At 57.7% G+C, this 16011-nt stretch overlaps 5 protein-coding genes across 5 annotated transcripts; 2 read left to right on the top strand and 3 right to left on the bottom strand.

The window, feature by feature from the left end:
* Positions 1 to 1175: 1175 nt before the first annotated feature.
* On the top strand, positions 1176 to 2107 carry PUNSTDRAFT_88032 (fungal hydrophobin). The gene is made up of 3 exons (XM_007384489.1): positions 1176 to 1627; positions 1695 to 1853; positions 1959 to 2107. Exons 1-3 carry the CDS (start codon positions 1496 to 1498, stop codon positions 2004 to 2006), a joined length of 339 nt encoding a protein of 112 aa, XP_007384551.1. The 5' UTR covers positions 1176 to 1495; the 3' UTR covers positions 2007 to 2107.
* A 1228-nt stretch (positions 2108 to 3335) lies between these two features.
* Positions 3336 to 3954, top strand: PUNSTDRAFT_144121 (fungal hydrophobin). The gene is made up of 3 exons (XM_007384488.1): positions 3336 to 3548; positions 3635 to 3793; positions 3863 to 3954. The coding sequence occupies exons 1-3, from the start codon at positions 3417 to 3419 to the stop codon at positions 3908 to 3910; spliced, it is 339 nt and encodes a 112-aa protein (XP_007384550.1). The 5' UTR covers positions 3336 to 3416; the 3' UTR covers positions 3911 to 3954.
* Positions 3955 to 4116: 162 nt separating this feature from the next.
* Positions 4117 to 5866, bottom strand: PUNSTDRAFT_52941 (uncharacterized protein). Its single transcript, XM_007384487.1, has 3 exons — positions 5070 to 5866; positions 4974 to 5004; positions 4117 to 4906 (listed from the first exon to the last, which is right to left on the bottom strand). The coding sequence occupies exons 1-3, from the start codon at positions 5505 to 5507 to the stop codon at positions 4518 to 4520; spliced, it is 858 nt and encodes a 285-aa protein (XP_007384549.1). The 5' UTR covers positions 5508 to 5866; the 3' UTR covers positions 4117 to 4517.
* Positions 5867 to 5958: 92 nt separating this feature from the next.
* Positions 5959 to 7135, bottom strand: PUNSTDRAFT_45059 (uncharacterized protein; the record flags this gene model as incomplete). The annotated part of the gene is made up of 2 exons (XM_007384486.1): positions 5959 to 6585; positions 6653 to 7135. The coding sequence occupies 2 exons, from the start codon at positions 7133 to 7135 to the stop codon at positions 5959 to 5961; spliced, it is 1110 nt and encodes a 369-aa protein (XP_007384548.1).
* Positions 7136 to 11903: 4768 nt separating this feature from the next.
* PUNSTDRAFT_126554 (uncharacterized protein) lies at positions 11904 to 14262 on the bottom strand (the record flags this gene model as incomplete). Its single annotated transcript, XM_007384485.1, has 4 exons — positions 11904 to 12221; positions 12299 to 12723; positions 12797 to 13221; positions 13313 to 14262. 4 exons carry the CDS (start codon positions 14260 to 14262, stop codon positions 12060 to 12062), a joined length of 1962 nt encoding a protein of 653 aa, XP_007384547.1. The 3' UTR covers positions 11904 to 12059.
* Between the last annotated feature and the right edge of the window lie 1749 nt (positions 14263 to 16011).

Here is a 16011-nt window from a genome sequence, read left to right as displayed (position 1 = left end):
CCTCGGTTGGCCTGCCGGGCGTGCTTCCGCCCTCGATGAACAAAGCCCCTCCTTCTGGAGACTGGAGCAGGCAAACGTCCAGAAGAAACTCCGCTCGGACTTGTGTTTTTCGTGGGCGCACCGGAGCGGAGGTCACGTGCGGCGGTGCCGATTCTTGGGCGGCAGAGGTCGCCACGTCGGCTCTTCGCTCTCGCGGCCAGAGTCGACGAAGAGGACTGCCCTCGGGGCTCGCTTTTCGTCCCACCCTCCTCTCCCTGTATCATCATCGCACCATAGGCAGTTTAGCACATCAGATCCATGAATTTGTAAGGTCACGAAGACCCGAATCGTTACAAAGAGGATACAGAGACACGGCGTGAGAGCCGCCGAGTGGCCCGGGGCGAGCCGTTCACGCTCGACCCCGGCCCACGCCCAAGCTGATGCTTCACCCCCACCTTCAGGTGGCCCTCGCATCGTGTCTCCACCTCCTGACTGAAGGACCGCCGCCCGCCCAAGATCAAATTCGGACGTACTTTTTACCTTTTTACGTTTTCCGAGACGTTTTTTTTTTCTTTCTTCGAGGCGGGGATAGCGCGCTCCGGTGCCGCCCGACGTACTGTAGTTCTACGACCTTAGGTTCGGTCCGCCTCCCGGGGGACAGGGGACAGCTGCAAGTTCGGGGCCATGGGAAGTTCGCAAACTGACTCCAGTCGGTTTAATATATTTTCACAGTAAGCAACATAATTCTCACGATCAGTTCAGGCCCTGGATTTCGGCGGGGGACAGGGGACAATACGGGAAATTAGGTTCAGTTCGGGCTGCCAGGGGACAGGGGACGAACCTAAGGTCGTAAAACTACAGTATCCTGATGGTATGTACTCCCATTGGCCCATCGAGGCCTTTTTGCCTTCCGCTCCCGTCCCTAAATCACGCGTCTCCGCCGCGTGCGCGTAAACAAAACTTGCAGTAACGCAGATTTAAGGCGCTTGCGTCCACTCCGACGGGGGCGGCGTCTGTAATCCTGGGTCATCTGAGCGGAAACTTTCTGTGAAAGGGGTGCATCGGCGGCGCAGCTCTCCTCCCTAGGCTATTTTCGAGGACCAGGATGCATGGCGCATCGCATGGCATCGTTTTGATACAGTAGTAAGTATCCCGACTTCACGCGCCTCCTCTTGTGCTTTGATCGCTGGGAGGAGATCCTACGGAAGCATGCCACGACGCGCAGTTACATAAACTCGGGGAAGAACTGTTCGGCGAACGTCTTCTCGGTGCAAAAACGCTCGCTTCGCGTTCTCCCTCGCTTCTTCGTCACTTTCCTGCTGACCTGAAGGCGCCCCGCCTCATTTCCGTGCGCAACTCAGGACGCCCACGTCCGGCATGGCATGCCCCCTCTGCACGTATAAATACTTGGAGTGCAGCGACTGATCAAACCAGTCGAACGACATAGTTCAGCGCCCCCTCAGCCTCTCTAACAACCACTCTCGCTCGCCAAGCAACCAATCACTCTTTACCCAAGATGTTCTTCTCTCGCTCCACCGTCTTCGTCGCCCTCTCTGCGCTCGTCGCCACCGCGGCTGCCGCCCCGAGCACTCTGCCCGCCAGCCAGTGCAACACCGGCTCTATCCAATGCTGCAACAGCACCCAGAAGGTGAGTTCCCGCTTGTCCAACGTCAAAAAAGGGGGAAAAAAACCCTGACTGTCTCGCGTTCTTTCAGGCTAGCAGCGCCGGTATGAGCGATCTCCTTGGCCTGCTCGGCGTCGTCGTCTCGGACGTCACCGCCCTCGTCGGCTCCAACTGCAGCCCCATCTCCGCCGTCGGCCTCGGCGGCAACAGCTGCAGCGCCGCGCCGGTCTGCTGCGAGAACAACCAATTCGTACGTTGGGCTCTCTCGTCGTCGCATATATGCGCTTTTCCCCCCGGTTTCTGACGTACACGTTTTTTTTTTCTCTTTTTTTCGCGATGAACTCTGACTGTGCAGAACGGCCTGATCGCGCTCGGCTGCGTCCCCGTCAACCTTTCGCTCTGAGCGCGCGGTGGACAATTCGATTACCCTATACTCCCACACCTAGTACCGCTTTCTGCGTAGCGAGTAGTGTCAGCGGCTCCTAAATGGCATTTTTTTTCCCGCTCTCATCGAAAGCTTGCGCGGGCCTGGATTTCAAGATTCGTAAGTATCATTGGCTCGACGCCGGTCGTAATCTCTCCGCATGTCGTAGCTATGTAAAGGCGTCGGCAGTCTTCAGTCTTACTGCTCCCTGATTTGTTGCCAGTCTCATAGCAAAAGTTTCGGTGATGCGAGGTTCAGTGCCTATACAACGTGGAATTGGTGTTCAAGAAATGTGTGCAATACTTACCCATTTGCGATACTGTAGCAACCTCATACTATGCATCCACCCCTAATGCAACACGTGTTGCATTGGGGTTATATCTCCCTCAAATCAGCTCAAAATTGTCCGAAACCTTGCTAGTAGATAGCCAGGGTGCTGCCAGGGTGCTGCAGATATGGTTTATAGTGTCTCAAATATTTTAGTCAAGCCTCAACTCTGCCAGTGAGATGCCGGTGAGACGAAGTGAGCACCAGCCAAAGTTGTGCGATCATCACACGCGGTCACGACTTGCCGAGGTGCCGGACTAGGACAGGCTGCAACGGCTCAAGCGGCTCGGACCAATGAACGCGAGCGGAGCTTAAACCCATCCGTCACGCCAACACCATCCTTTGTGTTGAACCTCCTCCTACAGCAGCATTACTATACCAATCGCAAATCGGGCTGGCGTAGCAAATATTATACAATGTAACGAGTACTACCAAATATTTCCATGAATTTTGCTTTACCGATCCGGCGAAGCGAGGCCGTGGAGTACTCGCGACATGTTGCATCAACCCACTCGAGCAGTCCTATTGTTTTTCTGTAGCCCGAACCAAGCCTCGCTCCCACTTCATATCTTACGAATAGTATGGATAGATGCTTCAGAGTACATAGATTTTTTTTTCGAGACGAACAGCTGAGTAGGAGAGGAACGGGAGATGGATTTGTGTCGATGTTGCATTAGGGGGCGATGTTGCATTAGGGGTGGGTGCATAGTACTCTCCGCCTCGGGATGCATCGTCTACTGCATTGCGCTCGGCGAGCGCGACTGCGGTGTCTACGGCCCCGAAACCCGACATGGCTTTACATCCTGTCCTGGACGTTCGAGCACGAGGCGACGCTCGCTTCGCTCTCTCCCTCGCTTCTCCGTCACTTCCCTCCTAACCGAGGCCCTCTTCATCTCCGCACGCCTCTCAGCGCCAGCTCATCATGTTGATTCCTCCGGACGTATAAATACTGGCTGGGCGCCCGGATGCCGCGAGTCTCCAGTCGAACAGCAATCGTTCAACTTCCCTCGGCACACTAGGTACCCTCGCTCACCAAGCACCAGTCACTCTTTTCCGTCAAAGATGTTCTTCTCTCGCTCCACCGTCTTCGTTGCGCTCTCCGCGCTCGTCGTTTCCGCCGCTGCCGCCCCCAGCGCGCTTCCTGCAAGCCAGTGCAACACCGGCTCCATCTCGTGCTGCAACAGCACCCAGAAGGTGAGCGAGGACATACATGATTCAATTCACCTCCTTCCTGCGCAGGATACTAACAGTTTTTTTATTTTATTTTTGTGCAACAACAGGCGAACAGCGCCGACGCCAGCCAGCTCCTCGGCCAGCTCGGTGTCGTCGTCTCGGACGTGACCGCGCTCGTCGGCCTCGGCTGCAGCCCGCTCTCCCTCGTCGGCGCAGGCGGCAACAGCTGCAACGCCGCACCCGTCTGCTGCGAGGACAACCACTTCGTGCGTTCCAACTTTCGCGCGCGGGGTTCCTTTGCCTTTTGCCTTTTTGCGCTGACTCTGCTTGCGTAGAACGGCCTCATCACCGCCGGCTGCGTGCCGGTCAACCTCTCCGCTTGAGAGCGTGTATCGCGTCCGCCCTAATCTTACGCCTCAGTCACCCCAAATAGTAATCCCGCTTTTGCGTAGCGAAGTAGTGTGTGCCAACGGCTCCTTAATGCATTTTGCTTGCTCTCTCATCCGTCTGAAACTGGTGCACGTCTCCACATTCGTGCTAATGAGACCATTCGATCGCGCTGCGCTCGTATTGTGGCATGTCGTGATCAGCCTCTTAAGGTACTCATGGATTAGAGCGTCTTTAGGGCCAACGGCTGATATGAAACGAAGTGCATAGCTGGGGGGTGCAAATGCTCGTACGGCGTCGCGAACCCATGCTGGGAATGACGTCTATGTCGCCTTGCGATACCTACAAGCAGGCCCGCACAGTGACAACCCCACCTCTCCTGATCGGACTCCTGGATGTGTATAGACTCTCTCGACTTCCCGGCGGGAGAGTTGTACGCTCCGTCACGATCGTTGTGATCCCATACTTATTCTTCATCCCTGCGTCTCCAGCTACGTGCACAATTTGAAGCCGACTCCCTACATATTGGCGATGGAGTCGTGGATTGCGAGTGCGGACTTGCGTACAATTGAAATTTTCTCTTTCGACAAGCCAGCGCTGGTATCACTCAGCCTTATCTTCCTCCGCCTCCAACTCCCCATCCAACTCCTCATAATGCCTAAACACCCCCATCCCATACGTCCTCCTTCTCACGCTCCCCAAATAACCCCTCAACCTCTCGCTCTCCTTCACCAGCGCGTCCTTGAATTTGAACAGATGTGGGAACCGTCCCGAAGCCTCGGCGGACGCGAGCAGCCGGGGAAACGCGAACTGGAGGCCGTCTATGACCTGGAAGAGCGTCAGGTCGGCGGTGGTCAGGGTGGTGCCAACAAGGTGCAAGGAGGAGGAAGGGTTCGAGGCGAGGGCGAGGTCAAAGTGTTTGAAGAACTTGGGGACGCGCGTCTTGCGGAAGTGGGCGGCGCGCCGGGCGGCTTCGGCTTTTTGGTCTTCGTCTGTGCGTTGGTATCAGCTGCTGTCCTTATCCCTCAACAAAGATCCGCGGCGGAAAGAATGACGCACAGTAGAGCTCGCTCGCAATCGGGTGGTGCGTCTGTAAAAGGCGATATCGTCAGAATCGCCCGGTAAAGGAAGGGAAGAAAGCGACGGGAGACTCACGTCGTGCACCTCGTTGTTCAGATCCAACGCGGTCAACACGAGCTGGTTCACGTGCGCCCTCCTCAGCTCGCGCACCTCCTCCTCCTCGCCCTCCACATCGCCCACCAACCCCAGCTTCGGACCCAAATACGCCAGAATCGCCGGCGTCTGGCTCAAAAACGCACTCGACCCTTTCCCCTCCTTCGCGCTCCCTTCCCTCGTGATCTTCCTCGATTTCGAACTGGAGGAGGAGGAGGCGGAGGAAGGGGCGGGGATCTCGAGGATGGGCACGGCGAAGTGCGGCGGGGCGCCGACGGGCCCCGTGGACGAGGTGAAGCTCGTGAGCGTGGGTACGTCCGACACCTCGTCGTACGCCTCCCCGGCGGCTTCGAGCGCGAGCCGGACGAACTCGCCACGGCCAGGTATCTCGGGCCAGTAGTAGAGCGTGTACGGCGGCATGCTGCTATGATATTTGACGAGCGAGCTCAGACTCGATGTAGTAGACCTGGATTTGACGGCGAGCCTGAGGATTGAGCGCGACCTTGCGAGGCGGACGAGTGAAGCCAGGGTTCCCTTGATCGCGATGAGTATGGAACGATAATGTCGCGCGATTATATATGATGACGTCATGAGACTGATCCCATGCGTTGGTGGATGCCGAACGAGTCAACGGCACGGCTTGTACGGGACCGTGTCGGTCTCGAGAGTCGAGACCGCGAGAGGGCAGCCCGCGCCGGACACTCGACACCGGCTTGAGTGAGCTTCGTTATTCGGAGCCAAGGATAGGATCGATTCTCGAGGTTCATAGAGGTGACCGGCGATAAATGGGTGCCAAGCAAGGGAGATGTAGAGTACATACGCGTAGATACAACCCCGCGCGACAAATAACGTCCTCGCAAAGCTGCAAGCATCAGCAACTCGGCGTGAACGACGACGGGTTCGGGTTCGCGAGCGCAAGCGCCTCGTCCCGGATCGTGTAGTCCACCAGTTGCCCGACCCCGGGCTCGATCGCCTCCGCGAAGTTGAACCCCTCCCCGCCATCGATATCCACTCCCCCGAACCCGCCGGCGAACTGGCCCCTCACGTCGATCACGTTCAGCAGGCCCTGCCTGCTCACGGTGAAGTTGGTCGTAGGCCCCACCTCGCCCGTGACGGGGTCCGTCGCGGCGAGATACTCCGCCTCGGCCGTCTCGAGCGAGACGTTGAGCTGGGCCGCGATGGCGCGGATGGAGCAGATCCGGTTGGACGGATCGGCGAGGAAGAGGGAGGCGGCGTGGAAGGCGGCGAGGAAGCGGACCAGCAGGGGCCGTTTGGACGGGGCCAGGGCGCCGGAGATGGTGAAGGCGGTCGAGGTGAGGGGCTGGATGAAGTCGGAGACGCGCGCGAGGATTGTCGGGGGCGCAGAGGAGGAGTCGGTGGGGAGGGAGCCGAGCTGGGCGGTGAAGGGGTAGGTGAGGATCGTGGCGATAGCTGGGGTGCCGTCCGGGAGCGAGCCTGCGACGAGGTCCGCGAACCGGGTCGTCGTCGCACCGACGGTCTGCGACACGAGAGAGAAAGAAGGGTCAGTTGGCTGGCGTGGAGGAGGGGATGAAGTGCGCTCTCACCTGAAACGTGTAGTCCCCGTTCTCGAGCCTGAGGCCGAACAGGCTGAGCACCTTGCGGAGCATGAACGCGTACCCGCTCACGGGCGAGTCCACCATCAGCGCCTTTCCCCTCAGCCCCAACACGCTGTCAATCCCAGCCACCCCCGCTACGACGATGTCCGGCCCGGCATCCAACTGCCCCAGAACCGTGATATTTTCGTTCGAGTTGAAACGGAGGTTGACCGCGTTGTCGATCGTGCCCGTGAGCACGTCCGTGGCCCCCGCGAGCAGCTGGGCGTAGCCGAACGTGGAGTTTGGGATGGAGGAGAAGGCGATGGATAGGTTGAAGGCGTAGAAGAAGCCGAGCTGGTTCGCGATCGAATAGGTCGCGGTCTGGGTGAAGGCGGCGTAGTTGAGCGTGTCCGGGTCCGAGTTGGCGATGGTGAGCAGCGGGCTGGATAACCATGATAGGGCGACAATGACGAGATGGTTGATGAGCGGCATCGCGTATGAGGGACGGAGCTCGTGCGCTCGGTTGTCCAAGGTCCCCCCAAGTTTGAATCAACCCGCCCGAGGGGAGCTAAGAGCCATGTTCGTCAATCCTCTGAGAGAATGACTGCGGGTGGCGTACCTCTCTCTCGCACGCTGGATCTGACGAAGAGCATTCGGCATATAACACGGGAATAGGGTCGTCCGGTACGTTCTCTGGGATTTTTCGACCATGTAGCCGGGGTGCCGGGGACGAACGCGCACAGTGCATATATGCGGATTGATGAACTCGTGGGATCCAATGGCCTTCGAGCATAAGAATTACATTGAAGTATTGCAATTATGTGGGGCATCGGTATCTACATGTTGAAAGTAGATGGGTTGGGAACGCTGTGGTCGCCGGCAAAGGAAGAAAACAGAGAGGGTCACATCCATCTGTTTGTTGTGCTCTGTTTGGCCGACGCGACGGCGCCTTGCACGACGGGCGGATCGCGGTTTGCTCAAGATGAGATATCAAACATGTTATTAGAGAGAGAGAGTTTGACCCACCAAAATGATCCAGTATCTGTACACGGCTAGCAATTAGCAGGTTATATGTCCTCGACGCGTACAACAAATTCGGTTGCCCTTCACGAAGGAAGAGATGTTTGACGGATTTCCGAGTCTGCGCCCCAGTCACGCAACCGGCGTGCGGACCTGCAGGAGGTGTGCGGCAGGTACTCAGAAAGTGTAATGTATCGTCCTTTAATACACTCGTGAAGATCGGGACGACTACCAGCTCATGAGAGAAAGGCGGCATCAACAATGTAACGCTTCCGAAGTTAAGGTTCTGGTCAAGGTCGGCGGTGTCGAGCGGGATGTGAACGGTTGAACAGCAAATAAACGTGGTGTGATCGCCAGTTGGCAGCATACGATATGTTTGACTGGGTCCAACATCAGAGGCATGCAGCGCCGCCGAGGAAGGCGAGCACGATGCCATGCCGTCGTACTACGGAAATTGCCGGCAAGTAGTACTCTCCTCGCGCGGTTCTGTTGCGCCTGACTTGTACTCGCTCTATCCGTTGCTCGTTTCCCTTGTCTGTTCGAGGTTAGAGGCTGTCCGGAAACAATGTGAAATTTCGACTTTACAGCCGCGGCGAGGCAAGAGGAGGAGTGACTTTGCCTGGAGCTGAATCTCGGCCGCAGACGACATCCTAATTTGTGCGACTCTCTTCGACGAGTTTCTCTCCTGCAACGGTCAGCTCTGCTCCTCGCTCCACTTTCAGGATCTCCTATTATGGACGTGTTATGAAGATGTGACCTCGAAATCGTGCAACTGAACATAGTATCGTGCAAACCGCTCAAGTTGTTCTACTAGCACGGCTGCACGTTGACTTCTCCCGAGAAGGAGTTCTGCATGAACAACCAGGGACTTCGCACGGAACAGAAACGCGACACTTGGATGCGCAGGAGGACGGATTGGCAGGGAGAATGACGGTCGGCGAGGAGCGGCGAGGACTTGCTGGAGATGTGGACGTGAGTGTTTCATCTCGTATCACTCTCCTCTCCGTCTGCTCCCTGAACCTAGAGCTGCCGCTGAAACTTCCTCTGTTTGTTCTTCAGCGAGCCTTCAAAGTAGTTCTCGACCCCGAGTTCGCCTGGACGTGATGTATCCTGTGAAGACCATCGACCGAGCTTACCACTAGCTATCGCGTATACTCATCATGTATCACATAAGCTGTCGCCATACCCCGTTTTATCCAACGTCTCCAACGAGCGCGAACCGCCCTTTGAGCCTCCGTTACTGGCTGGCCTCGGGTTACCTCACTCAGTCGCGTGAAGGTCACCAACTATACGGATCTCCCCCGGACCAAGGCCACCCGAACAGATCTGCGTGCTATCTGTACGTATTCGCCTTCTCTCGCGAACCCTGCGTGACCGACTCTGTTACGAAGATACAGTAGGCAGGCTTCGGCCTCTCCGCGGAGGTGGGCTCGCTGTCGTCTTTAGCCGGTTCCTGATACCGCACCGATCGCAAGGTTCGATGTACACAGGCGGAAACCTGCACGAGAACAGCAGAAGAAAGTCGCCTCGGCCTGACTGGCAAGGGACGTCCGAGCCGCGTACTAACACCACGATAACAGGTCTTCTCCCAGATTCGACCTAGCGAACCGGTATGTTCCATGTCGACGAGCGGAACTCAAGGGTCTATCCAGTATGTAATGCTTGACGAACCACTTTTCAGGCACCGGCGCCCAGAACGAACGCCTCTGAACCAAGACATCTGGCACGTGGCTCGTTATAAACGAATGTCGTTGAGTTTGTCAAGGTCGATCCTGGGCTTGAGCTCGGGGACCGCGCCCAGACGTACGTAACCGTACTCTACGTCGGCCGACTTACCCTCCTTGGTATTCATGCCATGATCAGGCGGGGCCGTCGACCCGCAACATACGAACAGAGGTCTGTTCGACTCCTTATTCTTTTCTGCCCTTCACGACTCCTGATCTGGCCAATCGGGCGTAGGGGTCTACGACAACGCCCTGGACGATGTGCATACGCGGGTATCAGGATCCGTTCCTGTTCACGAGCAAATCATGTACAGCAAGTCAACACGCTTTCAAGTGGAATCACTCGGTATGTGCCCTTCGTAGATCTTGCGCGTACATCCACTACTGACTCATGAAGCGATCGGACACCTTGAGGCTAACATCACATTTTTTCCAGGTATGATGTACCAGACCACCGTGATTCATAGAGAAGGAGGATAATGTCGTGGTGGTACGTGTCCTTCCTCTCCTTCTATGCCCCGGAAGGTTCTTCGTCTGGTATCTCCCTCGAGATGTGTTACGCGAAGTTCTCGTTAGCCCATCAGGCATGTTCCGACAGAGCGTGATGACTCATGCGACTCCTGCGATCGCGATTGATGACCGCGGTGGGCACTCTGCCAGCGGAACCGGCGCATCAAGCTCGATCCACGGCTGCTGTATACTGCTGTACGTACATACACGCTCGACGGCCAAAACCTTGTTCTAACCTCGCATGTGCCAGGTCCACCACATCAACGATGCCCGTCGACTCATTCACATTCACGCAGCCTTCATCTTCGCGACATATCCAAAGCTTTCTCCTTCCTATTTCGTCGAGAACCTTGCGAATTGGCTGCAACCCTATCGCCAGCGCCTTACGGCCGAATCTGATGACGCGTTCTTACCTGGAACGTTTAGTGCCGGCGTAGGATTTCGGCTTCATTTGCAACTAGGATCTGTGCTTACGCTTTCCATCTGACCAGTAGGTATATACACGCCATATCCTGTCTTGGTAGAATGATCCAAGGTTTTTGCCTTCGAATTTCACAACTTTCGAATTTCACAACTCAGGGCATCGAGCCGAATAACAAAGATGGATCCACGTCTCGTGGCAGGACCTTGAGACTCAAGGCCGTCGCCATCGCCGCAGATGACGATTCGGTTGCTTCATAATCCGGAAATCGGCCACCATGAGTTACGAGATCTCATCGCAAAACGTCGAGTTTGGGGCCGATTTTGTAGGAAGAACAAGAGTTTTCGCGAAAGCAGCACGACACGGGACGTACGGACGGGCATTCCACGTTTCTCCACAGCATTTCATCTTCACAGGTTGGATGATTGCAAGAATGACGAGGAGATGAGACGTGTGAGGCAATCGATCTCCCGCGTCATTGCCGAACTTGGGTCCGCTAGCGGAGATAAGGCAAGCGCATGTAGATGCGCCCCGCGCGAGAGATGCCCCGAGCTGATGCGTTCCAGGAAAGTCAAACAGGGGACGTCCCGAGATCTGAAAGGCGCGCGGAGCTGATGGAAGAGAAGGGCCGCATGTGCGCACCCCGAGGAGATCTCTGGGGCATGTCCGAGCAGGAGGCAGTCAGGGCGCAGGTAGCGCGGACGTGAACCAAAGACTCACCGGCATCAGATGTCTCTGGCCCGCCGTTCAAGTTGCCGCTTATGGGAGCGTCGTATATTCCTTGATCCCGCTGAAGATCTCGTTCGCGTCCACCCAAGCAGGCGAGCAGGTCTATCCAATGTCCCCCGCTCATTGACAATGTCATCATGGCTTCGTTTTCACGGACAGAACCGCTGCGCTAGTGCACGTTTCGACCGGCGACCGTACATGCATGCGCAATATTATCCGCCTCGGACCATGACCATCTCCGCCCTGCAGCATGCCCTAAGCTTCCCACCGCTTTCTTCTGCTCGATCCGCGCCGCTGGTCCACGCGACACGCCGCGCTTCAGAGTCATCAGATCGAGCCCACCGAAGAGGGAGATCGCCATACCCACATCGGCGCGGGGCTTTCTCCGCTACGATGCCGTACGCCAGGCCCATTACTCACCGTGCTCATGGTCACCGCCGGCCCCCGGCGTCGTTTGACTTGGTATCCGTGTCATTTTTGTTTGCCGACCGTGATGCATGAGGGATGATCATCGTGCTCGAATACGCCCCTCGTCTTTTCCATGTGCCTCCTCAATGTTCGGTCCGGTCACCTGCACGAAAACATGAAACGTGCTGCGCACGAGGGAATGCTACGAGTAGTAACGCTATCGACGCGGTCGTGGTAAGCTCCGGTGGAAGTGGGACTCGGACCCTTGCGAAGCTCGACGAACAACGGCGCGTGGCGATATAGAAAGGTTCCGCGAGATCGATAGGCACGAATCATGGTCGTTGCTGACTGCTAAGATCGACAAATGTACCCGAGGTTATACGAGGAACGTCCGCTACAAAGATCGATTCATAACTATTTGATGCGTGGATTACAATGAGATGGGAGCGAGAGGACTGTACGGTAAAGAAGAAGAAAAATGTCGGGAGGAAGTATGAAAAACAAGCGATTCGAGCAAGAATTACAATGTGTGGGCCGAGGATGCGGAGGTGATCACTAGTCCATCAGCGAGCAACGGATGCGACCGAACTCCCGAAGTGGGTCGTCAAGACATCCAACTCGAAGGCGACCCGCCCGCAGACGTCGTCGCATTCGGCACCGGGGCCGACACGGGATACCGCGATCTCACGTAGTCGGTGGGCCGAGACTGCCGTCGCTGCATCGGTTGAGGCGCGTACCTCGTCCCACTTATCTCTCCATGCTCATGCTAAACAAAAAAACCGTATCGTCAAAAAAAAAAAAAAACCCCCGACAAAAAGGATAAATAAACATAAAAAGACGTACGTGGTACGCATCCCCTCCAGCCAACGAGGAGGCGGACGAGGAAGAAGAGGACGCGAGCTGCGCGGGCGTCATCATCAGCCTCGTCGCCGCCGCGCCGTCCGCGCCCATATGCGTCGGCCGTCGCGGCACGGTCAACCCCGTCCCCCGCGCTCCGAGAACGTGTGCTTGCCCGAGTCCGTGGGCCGAGTGCGCGTACGTCCCCGCGCTCGTGTACGTCCGTGCCTGTTGCTCTTCAAACTGCGGCTGCACGCGTCCGTGCCCGCGGCAGTCGTACCCGGCTGAACCGGTCGACACGAGCGGCGACGTCGACGGTGGGCGATAACGTTGGCCCTGGTATTGATGTCGATGTGGTCGGTGCGCGGTGTAGTACGCGTACGGATACGCGAGGAGGCCCGTCGAGCCGATCGAGGGCTCCGGCGAGTGCACTGGCGTCCGAGACAGAATATTTTTTTTCAGCTGAGCGCGAACCGCGAAAAGCAAAGTGAGACAAAATCGTACCAGGCTCCACTCTCTTCTTCCCTCCTCCCCCTTCTTGCTCTTCACGGCACCCCTCCTCCTCCCCTTCTTCCTCATCGATCCGAATCAACCCCGCCGCGTCCAACCCGCCCTCCTCCCTCTCCCGTTCGCGTTCCCGTTCTTGCTCGGGACGAAGGATATCCGGGTGCGCGAGCACGGCCTGCCACTCCAGCTCGACCGGCTCGTGCTCGAGCGCGCGCGCCTCGCCCCACATCGTCATCCCCGGCCGCTTCCTCTCCTTCTCCTTCCCTTCTTCCTCCGGCGCCGGCGGCGAGGACGGAAAGAAGGGAGGCGAAGACGAAGACGAAGACGGAGACGAAGGCGAAGAAGAGAGCGGCCTGCGTCGGCCTTGGCCCGGAAGACGCGACGCGGAGTGGATGCCGTCGTGCATCGCGAACGGGTCTAACCTAAGAAAAAAAAAGGGGATACGAGAAGTCATTTATTACGAATGGCGCGAAACGAATAAAAAATAAAAAATCGATCTGTTCTCTCTCTCACCTGAACCCGCCCATCATCTTGCGCATCGCGGGGCTGGCCTGTGTGGCGCGCAGCGGGAAATCGCTCGTCGTCGTCATCGTCGTCGTCGTCACGGCCCTCTCGTTTTCGTTCTCGTCTTCGTCTTCGTTGCCGCGGTCGGGATCGAGGAGGTTGCGCGCGCCGAAGACGCTTCCCGGCGTCTCGGGCACCTCGAACACGACGAGCCCGTCGCCGCCGACGTGCTCCGAAGGCTCGGTTTTGACCCGCGTCCGTGTCCGCGTCGGTGAAGAGGACGCACGGTGGGATACGGACTCGGACTTGGACTTGGATTTGGTGAAAGCGGCGGCGGTGGGCAGGGTCCTGGAAGACGATGCGGATGCGGAAGAAGGCGGGCGGGTGGAGCGCGGCGAGGACGAGGAGGTAGACGGCGGGGCGTTCGGGTGACGGTAGCTCTGATGAGTATGATCATGAGAGCGAGAGCGCGGGTCGTGGTCGTACGAGCGGTGGTGGTGCGAGTACGAGGAGGGGTCGGAGGAGCCGAAGCTCGCGTATTCCTCCGTTTCTGTCTGGGCGCCGGCCGGGGACGGCGGGGAAGGCGTGGTCCAGTAGCTCGGATACGCCGGGTCGGGGATGCTCTGGCTCTGGATCTGGCTCTGACCTTGGGGTGGTCGCGCACCGCTCACGCTGTGATGGCTAAAGGAGCTCGACGAGGGCAAGGAGGGCCAGGCGGTGGATAGGTACGGGTCCCACGACATATCGGCGCCGTCGGTATGGGCGTTAGACTCGCCGTCGTCCGTGAGGTGAGAGGACGGCGAGGGCGAGGGGAAGGAGAGAGACGGTAGCGTGAGCTGATCTGTGCCGGAAGGCCGGCCACGGGGGTCGTAGGAGGAGCCGCTGTAGCTGTGGTTGTTGTTGTTGGTGCTGTAATCGAAAGCCAGCGACGGCGCGTATGCGGTCGCGGTTGTAGCCATTAGCTTTCGCAGGAGGGTACGTAGTGCGGGCAAGCAACGGATCAGGCGACAGAGACAAGTGAGCAGGCCAAAAAGAAAAACAAAGTGTATGGCCGGGTCCGGGCCGGGACCACAGGCGCCGTAGTCGTCGCGAAAGAAAAAAGGTCGGGAGAAGGCGTGCGACGTTGAGCGAGGAGATGTCAAATGTGAAAACGAGAGAGGAGAAGGGGGACAGGGGGGGGGGGGGGGAAGGAATGCGCGGAGGTACGCGCGGTGGATGATGAACGCGGGAGCGAGTTCCCGGTACGGTACAGTTCGTTCTCGCTCGTTCTTGCCTCCGGGGCGCGCGCAGATCTCGGTATTTATGTACCCAGGGCGGTAATGGGTAGTAATACCATCAGGTGGCGAGGCACGGCGGCGTGCGCGTGATGGGATGGAAAGATCCCTCTCCCTGAAGGCATCTCGTCGAAGGCGCGGCTGTAAGTGACCGGCCCGTTCAGCGAGTACAACTCTGCTCGCTCCGCCGGCGAATGGCGTCACACCGGTCTCGTTTTTTTTCTCGTTTCGTTTTTCTCTTCGGTATTTCGAAATTCCGCGAATCCGGTCTCCGCTTGATTGCGTGCGTGCGGGCGTGGCGTGGCGGCACGAGGAGCGAGGAGCGAGGGCAAGACCAGACCACACCCAGAAACCGTTTGGGAGTTAATCTTGCCGCGGAGCTCCTCGGGCGCATTGTAAAATAGAACCTTGGGGGAAGACGTTTGGACCGGCGTATCGTATTCGTATTCGTGTATTCGTATCCATCAGAACGTAAAGGCGCAAAGGTCCCGGGGGAAGGGAAAGGGGGGCTGGACAAAAGGTGGCGGAACGTTGGGCTCGCGTGGCGCGGAGGGTGTGCGCCCCCCGGGTGTCTGCTACAATAGGCAGGTTTCACGGCGCGATTCGCAGTGGAAGGCGCGCGCACGCGCCGGGTCGACTGGGTTCTTCTTTTTTACCTTGACCCGCGGTTCGTGCTCCCTTGCACGACGATCCGTATCTTCGTCCCTCGGGTTCACTTGCTCGGTAAGATTCGAGCTGCGGCCTGGGACGCTCCACATTCGGCTTTCAGCTTGCCCCTCTCTCCGTTCGGCGGCTATACTCGATAGCGATACGCGAATACGCTTGATTGACTATGAGAATAGGTTTTGTTTCCAATGTCGTATATAACGTACCTGCCAAAGGTCCGAGTGAGCCAAGAGCTGTCTCCGAGGAGATGAGAGGAGATGAGAGAGCGTTCGGCGGCGTCCCGATGAGTCAGAGGCACCAAGCGCTATCATAGCGAGATCCGCTCGAGCTGCATGAGTCGAATAGAGCTTAGATGGAAGCCAGAGACAAAAACAAAAAAAAAAACGAACGCGTGGCGGAAAAAAAAAAGATTTTTTTTCCGGCGTCTAGACGTGAGCCCCCGACTCGGGGTTTATCGCTCTCTCCCAAACAAAAGAATGGAAAACGCGCGGGAAACCGTAGAGTGTTCGATGTCACGGTTTGGCCGAGCTTGGAAGCTTGCGAGACGATCCACAGCAGTAACACTGCGCAGGAGCGCTGATCGCGCTTATGTACACACGAACGCCGATTGCGCCCGGGTGGGCCGGCAGAGCGCGCCCATTACGGTGGGGACCCGATCGTGATCGCAGAGCCTTCCATCGTTGTTCTCCCCCCCGAAACGGCGCCCGACAGGGAGACCCAACGACGTTCTTCGCGCTAATGTACGCGGCCCCCCCCCCCCCCCCCCAC

Source organism: Punctularia strigosozonata, assembly GCF_000264995.1.
Source record: "Punctularia strigosozonata HHB-11173 SS5 unplaced genomic scaffold PUNSTscaffold_7, whole genome shotgun sequence".
NCBI classification, from domain to species: Eukaryota; Fungi; Basidiomycota; class Agaricomycetes; order Corticiales; family Punctulariaceae; genus Punctularia; species Punctularia strigosozonata.
The sequence above is the reverse complement of the archived record's forward strand: the minus strand, read 5'-3'. Positions and strand labels throughout refer to the sequence as shown.